The 14,697-nt window shown below is 43.2% G+C and overlaps 1 protein-coding gene across 2 annotated transcripts in view; it reads right to left on the bottom strand.

Annotated features, from left to right (window-relative positions):
* The window catches only part of LOC126295390 (RNA-binding protein 45), a 107,425-nt gene that overhangs the window by 57,131 nt on the left and 35,597 nt on the right, over positions 1–14,697 (bottom strand). For both annotated transcript variants that reach the window (XM_049987871.1, XM_049987872.1), the window contains exon 6: positions 11,036–11,163. In XM_049987871.1, coding sequence (XP_049843828.1) covers positions 11,036–11,163 — 128 coding nt within the window. The remainder of the gene's footprint in view (positions 1–11,035; positions 11,164–14,697) is intronic.

Here is a 14,697-nt window from a genome sequence, read left to right as displayed (position 1 = left end):
GCTGCTATTCTCCCATGGAGACGATCGTAGAGATGTTGGATGTAGTCCTGTGGAACGGCTGGCCATGCCATTTCCACCTGGCGCCTCAGTTGGACCAGCGTTCGTGCTGGACGTGCAGACCGCGTGAGACGACGCTTCATCCAGTCCCAAACATGCTCAATGGGGGACAGATCTGGAGATCTTGCTGGCCAGGGTAGTTGACTTACACCTTCTAGAGCACGTTGGGTGGCACGGGATACATGCGGACGTGCATTGTCCTCTTGGAACAGCAAGTTCCCTTGCCGGTCTAGGAATGGTAGAACGATGGGTTCGATGACGGTTTGGATGTACCGTGCACTATTCAGTGTCCCCTCGACGATTACCAGAGGTGTACGGCCAGTGTAGGAGATCGCTCCCCACACCATGATGCCGGGTGTTGGCCCTGTGTGCCTCGGTCGTATGCAGTCCTTATTGTGGCGCTCACCTGCACGGCGCCAAACACGCATACGACCATCATTGGCACCAAGGCAGAAGCGACTCATAGCTGAAGACGACACGTCTCCATTCGTCCCTCAATTCACGCCTGTCGGGACACCACTGGAGGCGGGCTGCACGATGTTGGGGCGTGAGCGGTAGACGGCCTAACGGTGTGCGGGATGGTAGCCCAGCTTCATGGAGACGGTTGCGAATGGTCCTCGCCAATACCCCAGGAGCAACAGTGTCCCTAATTTGCTGGGAAGTAGCGGTGTGGTCCCCTACGGCACTGCGTAGGATCCTACGGTCTTGGCGTGCATCCGCGCGTCGCTGCGGTCCGGTCCCAGGTCGACGGGCACGTGCACCTTCCGCCGACCACTGGCGACAACATCGATGTACTGTGGAGACCTCACGCCCCACGTGTTGAGCAATTCGGCGGTACGTCCACCCGGCCTCCCGCATGCCCACTATACGCCCTCGCTCGAAGTCCGTCAACTGCCCATACGGTTCACGTCCATGCTGTCGCGGCATGATACCAGTGTTAAAGACTGCGATGGAGCTCCGTATGCCACGGCAAACTGGCTGACACTGACGGCGGCGGAGCACAAATGCTGCGCAGCTAGCGCCATTCGACGGCCAACACCGCGGTTCCTGGTGTGTCCGCTGTGCCGTGCGTGTGATCATTGCTTGTACAGCCCTCTTGCAGTGTCCGGAGCAAGTATGGTGGGTCTGACACACCGATGTCAATGTGTTCTTTTTTCCATTTCCAGGAGTGTATATTAAATACAATTAAATACACTTTACTCAAGAGTATCATAGTACATGCTGGAAATATTTTCCTGTTTCTTGGAGGCACTGTTCGACACATTTACATTTATTTGTGAACATATTTGCCAGTTATCTATTGCCTTTGGTTTATTCCGATTAAAAAATGTTTTAGCTGCATTTCAAAGGAAATAGTTGGGTGGAGACAGATCCACTGAATGTGGGCGACAGATGTTTTGTAATGGCTCTGTCTCCAAAGATTTTGTCCAAGAATCATAGGGACTGGTGCATCATACGAGCAGTAGCACTGTCTTCTTGGAAAAATGAATGATCTCATTTTACATTCACCACAACAATATATGGATAAATTATCTGAGAACAGAGAGACATCGGAAGTGACAGTAGCGTTAAAAAATGTCAGCCCCATTATCTGTGTTCACATTATGGCAACCCACACTCAGATTTTCTCTGTCTGCAATTGTGTTTCACTTAAAACACATGGATTTTATGACGACTGAATTTGTGAATAAGGTATGATCTAATACACCAACTCCACGTTGCTTAATAAATCACTGAAACCATTCAGAATCCATTACTCATTTTGCACACATACAACGTAATTGTTGCGCAGCAGTAATTTTATACGGATACATCCACAATTTTCTTTTTACTGCTTAATATGCTGTCATACAATAGACTTCAGCCTCTCAATAATCTCGTCACCGATTTTGTCGGACGCCACAACACGATGTCCGAAATGTCGTCAAGCTTCCATTCTGTTAAAACTGTGGGCTTACCAGTTTGCAGTGTATCATAAACTGAACCTGTTTTCTGGAATTTGCAAATTAAATCATGTACAGTGTCTTGATGTGGACACTTTGAAGCAGAGAATCTAAATTACAGCCTCACATGCTCTGTGAAGTTTCCTCCCTGCCTGGAAAATGTCTTCCACTAAAAAAAACACTCTCTGGAATAATAAGGATTCTCACTACAATAACTGAAAAGCACCAGTTTGCTATTGTTCTACCATATTACTTTTATTGTTAACTGTTTTTCGGCTTACAAGGCCATCTTCAGACATTTAATGAGTATTATCACCAAAGAAGTTAATGTTAGCAAGCAACATTGGAAGTGACATCTAGACTGAAGTAGAAACATACAGTAAGTAACATCTTTGCAATGAAAAAGTAGAAACTGAACAGTACATAAATAACAATGGAGTAGACAGGAAAACCTTTAGCACAAAATAGGAATAGCATGCCTACATAACAGTTTCTATTAATAAACAAAACTAATAAAATAAAATAAAATTAGTACTAGGCAAGGCTGCATCAGGAGGTATGAAACATGGAGAGTGATATACAACCAATTAAAAGTAGGGACAGTTATCAATGGAAATACAGAATACATAAGGAACTTAAGAAATATCAATGAGATAAATAGAAATGAATAAATGCAGGAAAATGGAGGTGTTTGAGGGAACCTACAGTTTGACAGTGTGGTGGTACTGCATTTTAACATTAACATTATAATCAAAGCCGTGGCTGTGTAACAGTATTTTATTTTTACTTTGCTCATTTATTTAATGAAAACTGTTACACAGCCACTGCTTTGATTATAATGTTAATGTTAAAATGCAGTACCACCACACTGTCAAACTGTAGGTTCCCTCAAACACCTCCATTTTCCTGCATTTATTTATTTCTATTTATCACACTGATATTGCTTAAGTTCCTTATATATTCTGTATTTACATTGGTAACTGTCCCTTCTTTTAATTGGTTGTATATCACTCTCCATGTTTCATACCTCCTGATGCAGCCTTGCCTAGTACTAATTTTATTTTATTTTATTAGTTTTGTTTATTAATAGAAACTTATATAGGCATGCTATTCCTATTTTGTGCTATAGGTTTTCCTGTCTACTCCATTGTTATTGATGTACTGTTCAGTTTTTACTTTTTCATTGCAAAGATGTTACTTACTGTATGTTTCTACTTCAGTCTAGATGTGTTACTTCTCTTCCAACGTTGTTTGTACCATTTAACTTCTTTGGTGATAATACTCAACAAATGTCTGAAGATGGCCTTGTAAGCCGAAAACCGGTTAACAATATAAGTAATATTGTACAACAATAGCAAACTGGTGCTTTTCATTTATTATAATGTTGTTCTATCAAAAACCGACGGAAGATCCTGTTAATATTCTCACTACAATCAGCTTACACAAGATCTAGACGATAACACAACCAACAGCTGCCACACACACATAACACTAACAACCCCACTCAAACACTGCAGGTCTACAGAACACGCGCAAGCAAGACCAACATGCTGCCAACCTTATGTCACTCACACGGTTAGACACATGAGGCTCGCCGCTGCAGTACGACTTTGAGGATGCACAGTATTAACAGGGGATGCAGATGCCCAGAAGACACGGTCAGATGTCAATATAACTTCGCATACACAGTATCAGTGGGTTCATAAACGATTAGAGATGCTATTCTTTGTAACATGCAGAATGGCCACAACAGTGTGTTGTTATCATTATCAGATCTGGTAGGGTATAAAAGGTGCAAATGGCATGAGATTTCGAGTGTTCCGTGTGTAAGCTACGGAGAAGTTGCATATCTTTGTAAGACAGCGTTAGCACCACATGACAGAATTTGAAAGGAGCCCTCCTTTGGGTCTCCACTTGGCTCACTGATCAAATCGTGCAGTATCCAGATTTGTAAGCCATCAGATAAGACAGTGAATGAATGGCAGACTGCACAGGAAATTGAGGGCATACTCGTCATCAAGGTTCCAGCTGACCACGTCCGACAAGAACGAGGGAGGATCACTGTACTGTGTACGAGCACATCTTAACCTCTTCACAGCTGCACGTGCCGTCTGAGAACTAATAGATTTTCTGCAATGTTCCGTGTGCCGTCTCATAGGTCACAGACTACCGGCAGCTGGACTAGGGAATTACTGCCCCAAGCGTACGCTACTGTTAACACCAAAACACAAACGGCTGCATTTGATGCAGTGCCATGAGTACAAAAAACAGACTGCTGACAAACCGTGTCAGTGACGAAACACAGTTTTGTAATATCCCGGATGACTGTTGTCAGTGAGTATAGCAGTAACCTGGAAAGACGTTCCATTCTTCCAATGCTCTGGAGAGGCACGGCAGTGTTACTCCCGATGTCACAGTATGGGGAGGCATCGGGTATGAGACCTGGTCGCAGCTGGTAGGGACTGAGGGCACTCCAACAGCACAGCAGTAAGTCACCGACATTCTGCGCCGTACGAGGGCAAATCGGAAAGTCTTTGCCCCGGTTTCTTGCAGTAAGTCACCGACATTCTGCGCCGTACGAGGGCAAATCGGAAAGTCTTTGGCCCGGTTTCTTGTTAGCAAATGTAAGGTACGTACAAATGATGACAAATACACATCCTATCCCACACCTTACACTATTTTTCCACACAGTCCCCACATGGGTTCAGACATTTGTCCCACAGCAGTACTAAATTTGCGATGCAGCTGCACCTCTTGGCACGAAATCTAGCAGGAGAGTCCGTGGCTATCCCATAAGGCCATTAACATCAATTTCCACACAGATGGCAATGAACTGAATTCCTCTACTCTGATTCTGGTGCAAAATGCAGTATCCACATTTCATCGCCAGTAACAGTGCAGTCCAGGAAACTTCACCCTCCTCTGAGTACTGTTCCAGACGATTTAGTGAAGACACCATTTGAGTGCCTTTCATCGTGTCATCCGACTGCTCAAGCACCCACCGACGGGAAACTACCCTAAGGACCCACGATCGGTATCGTAAGCACTCCCGTACGATATGCTGAGCTCAAGGGAAATGGCCGTGACTTGCACATGCAACCTGCTTTCACCGTCGCAGCCACACGGGAAATGTTGTCGTCGGTCAGATACGAATACGGCCTGCCCGACCCCCCACTGCTGTGCAAAACTTCACGGTCTTTGTCGAACTCACACTACAACCTAACAGATCTCAAAGCGAGTCAATATTATCCAAACGTGGGCTGCATCTCCCTGTCAACCTCGACAGGCATTCACCCCCCGCTCCATAGTTTCACTGATCTAACAACGCATACGCGTCAAGGACAACCGCCACCTTTAACAACTGACAGCAGTGCCGTGTGGCAGAGCTACCAGCACGAACCAGATATGTTGACTTTCGCATTTACAGCCACAATTTGGCTACAAAAATAGGGGCAAAGACTTTCCTATTCGCCCTCGTACGTTCCCTCTCGTGAGAAAATATTTTAGTGCAATTTTTCGTACACAACAATGCTCGTCCACACAGGAAACGTCTTTCTAAGAACTGTCTGCTCGATGTCAAGTGATATTCTCACAACTGTCTCCAACAGAACATGTGTGGAACCAGCTCAGAAATCAACTGTGTTCCAGTTCCAGTATCGAAGACGTCATGGTGAGTTACAACAGTTCTGATTCAGCTTGCCTCAGGAGAGACTACAACAGCTTTGTGACATCCTTGCCAACTGAATCATTGCATGCATCCAGGCCAAAGGGAGTGCAATACCACACCGATAAGCGGGCTCAAACTGGAAAGTTCTTTGTAAATTTGACACAAGATTGCAGACAACAAAAACAAGAATATTCATGTCGGATTATTAACGATGAGGTGTATTCGAGGCATAATGAGAAACTGTGATGAAATGAACATTTATTTATGGATACATTCCTGAGTGTATTAATAAGTTATCAGAGTGAAGTTGTTACACTCTGCTGGCATTGGGAGGCCAACATCTTTTGTGTAGGATATATATGATGAAAATATGAGAAATAGTCTAGAACTGAAGCAAGGACTCATATGAATGTTACTTTTCTGATTTAACAATGACAGTGGAAAACAAACCATATTATCATTTAAAAAGAATGGTGATTTTTTTAATGCAAATCACGTGTACAAATTCTGGAGAACGTGGAACCAGGGAGCAAAGAGTTAAGCAGCTGTTACAAGATACGCACAGTAGCTGCACGTGTAACCCGTCTCTAGTATACGCTGCCCTAAGGCAGCTGCAGCTCGATCTACTACATATTTTTCAAATCTTAACAGTTAGACACGCAAATGTAGGAGCCATCTCTGTATGCAGTCCCCCATGATTTTTGATTTCAAATTGTGATCAAATTTGTCTCTAAAAACACATTTTGTGCACTGGTTAGGCACAGAAAACTGTTCTCTTCTAATTATATGCTGTATACCGAGATGATAATACTATTTATGTACTTATTTTCGTAATTATTGTGATGTTTCCTTTCAAAACCACTGTGGCTCAAGTACAGCTGTGACAAGCTGTTTTATCTCCAGTTACACACGATACACTCTCACAGAATAAGGGCACAGGAAATTCTGGTACACCTTTGGGAAGGCATTTCTTTTGATGCAGACTCAGATCAACAGCAGGAGTCGGAGTGGAAATTTGTTAGCCGAAGACTGTGATCTCTATTTTTGAATGAAAAAATTGGTGTTGTCTTGCATTACTTTAGAGAGTGAGAGCAAAGAAACAGTAGCAAAAATGTAAAACTATCGTTCCAGTTTAAAAACATACAATAGAAGCAAAGCATCTACCAACACACGGCACCTGAGTGCAGTGTGTACACTGCAGCACAAAGAAAGAACCTCACAGAACCAGCTGTCAAGTAGCCCTATGCCTAATTGCAGAAAGGAGCTGTATTTTACCTTATCACAAAAATTAACAACTGTAATAAAATGGAACACCTACAGCAGTCCTTACGATCTTATTTATTGTACGTCTCTCAGTTTTTGTGCTTCAGTGCACCACCTTCAGGCCTTAACTGATGCCGAGGGGGGTTAACTTCAATCGTACTCACAATTCCTCAGTAGCCAAATCTGTGAACCGATTTTAGCAGACTACCTGTAATGGCAGTCACGTGTCCTAACCGTCAACTACCAGCTGGAGTTAACCGCCTCGACGTCAGTTGAGGCCTGAAAATGGTGCACTGAAGCTAGTAGCCGTATAATGGGTAACATCACAAGGATGGCTGTACGTGTTCCATTTTATTTCCAGGGTAGTTTGAAAAGTTCTCTGAACGGAATACAAAAAAGTACTTGCATGACAAACTTATTTTTCAGTGTAGTCTCCTTGTAGATGAATGCACTTGGTCCGACAATGTTCCAGTGCCTTGATCCCATCTCAAAAATGAGTTTCCTCCAGACCTGTAAAGCATATGTCAACTCCGAATCTTCATCCACCGAGAAAATTTTTCAGTTTTGTGAAAAGATGGAAGACTGACGGAGCCGTATCAGGTGAATTAGGTGGGTGTGGTAACAATTCGTATCTTAGCGTTGTGTAATTTTCCACGGCGACGGCACGTGTGTGCGGGTGCGCATTGTCTTGATGGAAAATGAGTTTCTTCCTTGCTAAACCTGGCCTTTTTTCGTTTTCTTTTGTTGCAATTTGTCCTGAAGGTTAGCACAGTATCTTAAAGTAATTGCCCAGTGGGGAGATAATCTACAAACAGAATCCCCTTCGCATCCCACAACAGTGATGCTGTGACCTTACCCGTTAAAGGAATTGTCTTCGCTTTCTTTGGTAGCGAAGAATTGGCAGTTTCCACTGCTTTGACTGTTGTTTTGCCTCTAGGGTATAGTAGTACACCAAAGTTTCTTCGTTTCTCCTAAAACGGCCAAACATTGTTCCGATATGGCCATTCTCGTGAGTTTTCGATACAGTGTCAAGAATCGCAGCATCCATCTTCCAGATGATTTTTTCCATTTATAATTCTTCAATTAAAATGTGTTATACCAATTCAGATGAGCTCTGGCAAGCATAAGCAATTTCATGCAATTTCAATCGGTGATCCTCCGTGACCATTTTGTGCACTTTTTAAATGATTTCTGTACTAATGACACCTCGGCCGACCACTGCACGAATCATCATCTAAGCTCTTCCGACCAAATTTAAACTCATTAGCCCACTTGGCAACAGTTGAATATGAAGGTGAAGGAGCAGAGTCTCCCAGTGTATTCTGAAAATCGGCACGAATGTCCTTTGCTTTCCTACCTTCCCTTATGAAGTACTTAATCACTGCCCGAATCTCTATTTTTTTACACCTTCGCAAATCACTATGCGGGAACACCACCACAGCCACATCACTGCCACAGCTCTCTTCCGAGAGCAATGATGTGGCACGTGTTTACGGGCAACAGTCCAAAGAATATCACGCCAACAACTCGTTGCGCTACTGCCGACCACTCGTGGTAATTCTGAGAACTTTTCAAACCACTCTCGTACATAAGTGAAAGGCCAAAATCCGTCACACCTCCTATTGTAAGGATAGACATATTTTTTTAAAAGATAGAGATAGAGATAGATAGATAGAGATAGATAGAGAGAGAGAGAGAGAGAGAGAGAGAGAGAGAGAGAGAGAGAGAGAGAGAGAGAGAGAGAGAGAGAAGAAGAAGAAGAAGAAGAAGAAGAAGATATTTCACGCATAGTGGCTACATTTGAAACCATGATTCAAATGGCTCTGAGCACTATGGGACTTAACAGCTGAGGTCATCAGTCCCCAAGAACTTTGAACTACTTAAACCTAACCTAAGGACATCACACACATCCATCCATTCGAACCTGTGACCGTAGCGGTTCTAGACTGAAGCACCTAGAACCGCTCTGCCACCTCAGCTGGCCATTTGAAACCATCCCACATGTTTTCAATTAATGTGTGTAAGACTTGTTTTTCACATTGTTCTGTCTCAATGTAAGTCAAATAATCTAATGAAAACAATAAAACTACTCAGAAAATTTAATTTTAATATTATGAGTCTGAAAGAGGTATACGTCTTATCTCAAAGAAACCAACAATGTCAAAATTACTAACTATCCCTCGATTGTACCTCAACTCTGACCATGAGATACAGAAACACTTTCAACGGCAGGCAGTCAGAGTACAGGAGGCCTGCCAGACCTCGAGGGTGTTCTGTGCTTTGTGAGATCCGCATTTTAGTGTCCCCACTAAAACAATCAGGTTCTCTGTCACCATTACATGTGTCATGTCTGCCTCACAGGTTTGAAAAGCATTCCGAGTACGGGCAGAGACGACACAGCCACAGCATAACTTAGCTCACATTAAACATGCTGCCGCAGCCAGTTTCACCACATTTGACACTAACCCAAAGTTAAATGTAGTGGAAATGGGACAACACAGTTTACATCAGCTCACTACTCTTCTGTAGCTGAACTGTTACCAGCAGATCGAGCACACCGTTCTGCCAAACGCCTCGCAGCAGTCTATTTTGACCTGAAGCTTACAAGACACTTTTCCAATTTTGAAGACTTATTTACCAACACACTTAACCTAAATACTAACCACGTAGCAAAATTAGGGTTACAATGTAGAGAACACTCGAGTACAACATTTAAATTTACACCAGTGTTCCGTAAACTGATGTGAAGTGCGTGACAGAGGGTACTGTCCACTAAATCGGTTATTAGGGCACCTCATTGTTCCAGTTATGTGTAGAGTGCAGGAATAATGCTTAAATGCATCTGTGTGCCCCGTATTTAGTCTAATATTGTCTTCACAATTCTAAGGAAGTTGTATCTAGGGCTTCATAGCATGTTTTAAAGTCCTCACTTAAAGCCAGTTTTTGGAAATTTGTAACCAGGCTCTCTCAGGATAGTGGACATGCATCTTCAAGTGTGTGCCAGGTCAGTTTTTTCAAAATCTAAGTGACACCCTCCCATGGGGCAAACAAACTTGTGGCTGTCAGTCAACTGTGGCTCACTGATACTCTGGTCATATGGTACAATGTTTTTACATTATGTGAAGTGAAGAGTTTTACATTTCTGAACATTTAAACTAAATTGCCAACCTATGAATCACTTTGAAACTTTATCAAGATATGACTGAATAGTTAAATAACTTCTTTCACACAGTACTGCATTATAGATAATGACATCATCTTCAAAAAGTCTGAGATTACTGCTAGCATTGTCTACAATGCCATTAATAAACACACGAACAGCAATGCCACTTGAGAAAAGCGTTAATCGTATTTCACACGACTGACGTGTTTTGGAATGTGCCATTCAGGGCCATTACACAAGATAGCACGATAAAAGGAAGTGTCTACGACTGGACTGGAATTCAAATCTCGCTTCTAGTATCCCGAGCACTCTGTCATAACACTTAACTGTAAGACAAAACTTAATAGTCGATGTGCAGAAGCATAAGGGGGCATCTTTTCATTTTACATCACATTTGTGGGTGTCAACAGAGGGACTCTGTATTTTCCACAGCACAATACACAATACTAAGCCCAAAAAACTCAACTTTAAGAACACCTGAATGCCCCAAAATATTCAACAAATGGTGGCAAGGGTCAGAGTGCGAGAGCACGTTTAAACTGTTACGAGCATCACACAGCAGCATTTGTGACATACAGAGAAATGTACAGTCAGACTCGAGCCGTACGCTGAACTATCCCTAAGGAAATGTAAGATTCCCGCACTTCAAAAGCCTCACAAACAATTTCCGTGCATTAGTTTTTGATCCTGCCTCATAAAATTTTAGCAAGATAGTGTCTGTCATACCCTGTCACATGGCTTACTACGTGGGACTTTTGACACAGCATGAAAGCGTCCGAAATGGGTAGCACTAGCCATCTCGAATATGAACACTCAAATATAATTTGGAACAGTTGCGAGTAGAACATGAAAATAATAATAATAATAATAATAATAATAATAATAATAATAATAATAATAATAATAATAATAATAATATAGTGAATCTGCAGGCATACTTACAGGGGACGGTCAGGATCCATCTTCACTATGAGTCTGTAGCCGGGCGGGTACTCGAAGCCATGGAGACGGTCCAGGGCGTAGGCGGCTGCCTGTGCAGAGTTGTACACTGCCGTCGCCTGCTGTTTACCCTGCGGAATGAGAAACCACCATCAGTAATTGACAGCAAGTTCTCGAACAATTCGCAAGTCACGATCGTATCACTCAGTCGGTAGAGCACTTCTCACAAAAGGTTTAGGACCCAGGTTCGTAACCCAGCGCGACACACACTTAGTCTGCCAGGAAGTTTCGACAGCTATTTCTCTTACTATCACAGGACACACGTTGTGCGAAACATTATAGTGTAGCTCACTCTTTGTCAGGTGTATTCTGTACGACCAGTCTATGGATTTGGGAGCAAGCTGAGAGTTACTTTCTTCGTATACTAAAAAAACAAATAACAGTGGATTTCTGAGGATGGTGCAGTTGAAATATGTCAACTAACTGTTCAATGAAAGTGAGAGATAAGAATATCATGTATAGTGTGTAACTGCATGTATGGAAGAGACCTCTTCACAGACTTACATCTCCACTATATGGTGAGTTGTAATCCATCCCTTTCATTATTGCACACTGAATTTTCCACTTTGATTTTGCCTAACAGCTTTTTTCCCATCCCATAGCCCAGTGCTGTTTTTCTTTATTACTATTTTCTAATGCATTACTTTTCTTTCTTCTTCTTTCCTGTGTCTTACACGTCACATTCCAAACCGTACCACAAGCTCTGACTTATGAACCACAAAGTATCAACAATCCCGTCCATGCATAACACACAGCTACATGACCATGCTGATTGTTGGTCAAGCATATCATGTCCCACATTATTCCTGCCGATATCATTAAACCTAGACCACCTTTTTGAACACAATTCCTGTGTCACTCTTGGGTATTTTCACAGGTTTTCTGTGCCACACAAACTTGTACCTCATCCTACGACCCCCCCCCCCCCCACACTTTTTCTGTTCTCTTTCCACAGTTCATGCATACTAACCTCAACTAATTTTATCATATCTGCTGTCCACCTTCTTCATACATATCCACCCACAAAGTTGCAATCCAGATTATAATTTTTTTTATTTATTTTTATCTTTGATCTGCTTGTGCTTCATCCATTCTACCCTTTGTGTGATTTTTCCCCGTGTATTTTTACGGATTTTTTCACACATATTTCTACATTATTTCTGTATTTTTATGCGTTTTTATCCTCTGTCATGGACCCTTGCTCCTTCCAACTGCACCAATACAGAAAAGTTTCCTTATCCCCCGTCACAGCCCAATCCCAAATACTGTTCCTGCATTGTTGCTTTGCTCCTGGAATCCCCCAAATGGCCTTTCCACCAAATTATCCACTTGCAGCTGCAACTGCTCCTTCCACAATAACCTTAATCTGCTCAGATTGCACCAGTTCTTAACTCTCACTATCATCATCCTGCAAAACCGTCTATGTCAGGTCCAAACCTTCTTGTGATAACTCCTCTTCATCCGTAAAATTCTCCTGCTTTGCAATCCCAAATTCCCAGATCCCACCTCACACTGAAATTCTTGGATCCAGGAACTACGCGAAATGCCACTTCATGTTCACTTTCTTCACCTACCTTGGACTTCCACTATCCACCACCTCTACAACAGTCTCCAGACCTTCCCCACATCCCCTCATAGCTGACAAACACTGCCTCTCAGACTTATTACATTCCTACCAGCCTCAAAAACTCTCTCCCACCACCAATCAGAATCTAGAATGTAAGAAAACCCAAAACACACTTATGAACATTTCGTCCAAAAGCCTCAGTTATGCAGAAGTATCAGTCCTTTTCAAAGGCCTTACCTTTTGCCCCACTCCTAAAATCAATCACACTGAATTTGTCAAAAACCTTCTCTCTTGCTCCCAGTCCCTACAGTGGAAGCACTTTTGCCTCAACCCTACCGATCAGACTCGACCAAAGACCAATGTTGTAAACTGCCCAACTCGGTTCACTCCTCCTCCTAATTGTGATCCTCAACCATTGCCCCTAAACCACCTTCTGTTAACTTTTCAGAATTTCTTAACCTTGAACCTTGTCTCGCCATCATTCCCCAAACGCCTCAACATGCAAGCTAATCTTCAATCTGCATAAGAAACTGCAATCCACCACCTAAAAACAGATCCCAACCTTATAATTGTACCTGCTGACAAATGCTCTACCGTTTGTTTTGAACTACAAGGAGTACCTGGCAAAAGGACTCTGCCAGCTGTCAGATTTGTTCATCTACAAATCCCATTCCAGAAGTACAGCAAATCTTCCAGTCTCTCCTCAAATCCTTAGGCCCATCCTAGAACCCCTCTCCTCATCCCAACCACTCCCCGCACTCCTACCATCTACATGCTTCCTAACGTCCTTAAACCCAACCACTCACGATGCTCCAATGTGGCTGCTTGCTGTCCTCCTATGAAGAGAATCTGCTCTCACAGATCAGCACCGTCACCCTATTACCTGCACCTAACCTCCTATTTAGAAGACATCGACCACTTACTTCATCGACTTTCCACAGTTCCCGTTCCTTTACTACACAGTGCCCTGCTCAGCACTACTAATGCCGCATTCCTTTGCAGTAACATCGCTAATGTCCGTGGCCTTGCCGCTATCGAACACTACCTTTCCCGACACCTGACAGATCCCAAACTTACAATCTCCTTCCCAGTCAGTCAGTATATCATCACCCACAAACACTTCTCCTTTCAATGCACCACCTATAAACCTATTCATATGTCGCTACAGGAATTTTTACTAACCACCCAGAATCCTGGATCTTTGACCTGGTCCAGATTCAGTGACGACACCCTATCCACATCCCTTCACAACCTCAACAATATCTATCCTATTCGCTTCACCTGGTCCTGCTCCCTCGATGTTGACCTCCATCATCTGACACCCATTCCATACCGAGAAGTCCCTTCCGCACAGCCTGGCCACCCACGGCCACCACTTCTGTAGTGACAAGCAGGCCCTCTCTAAATATACTGAGGTCTTCACAGACCATAATTTCCTTCCCAGCCTCGTACAGTTCTCCCACGCCTTCTCTCTCCCGTCATCCACCACCTTCCGAAGTCCCACCACAGAGGAGCACCCCCCCGTGATTCGGTATCACCCAGGACTGGAGCAACTTAATCATGTTCTCCTCCAGGGTTTCGACTACCTCTCACTGTGCCTTGGAATTAGAAATGTTCTACTCACTATCCTCCCCAGCTGTCCTAGAGTAGTATTCCGCTGCCCACCAAACCTACACAATGTCCTAATCCATCCTTACACGACTCCTGCTCCCAACCCTTTGCCTCATGAATCATATCCCTGTAATAGACCCAGAAGCGAGAACTGACCCACACATCCTCCTCATACCATCTACTGCAGTCCGGTCCCAAGCATCACTTTTCCCACCAAAGGCAGGGCTACCTACGAAACTAGTCATGTGATTAAAATATTTGTTACACGAAAATTACTACCTTGGTTTCGAAGAATACACGACACATATTTATGAGCGGCGTTAGTATGTTTATTCCATAAAAGTAAAGTTTGGTTTGTGTCACTGACTTCCAGCATATAATGCATAATCTGGTGAAGATGTCAGATCACAGCCTAATAAGCTACTGA

Source organism: Schistocerca gregaria, chromosome 11, assembly GCF_023897955.1.
Source record: "Schistocerca gregaria isolate iqSchGreg1 chromosome 11, iqSchGreg1.2, whole genome shotgun sequence".
Lineage (NCBI taxonomy): Eukaryota > Metazoa > Arthropoda > Insecta > Orthoptera > Acrididae > Schistocerca > Schistocerca gregaria.
This window is presented reverse-complemented; position numbering and strand designations above follow the sequence as displayed.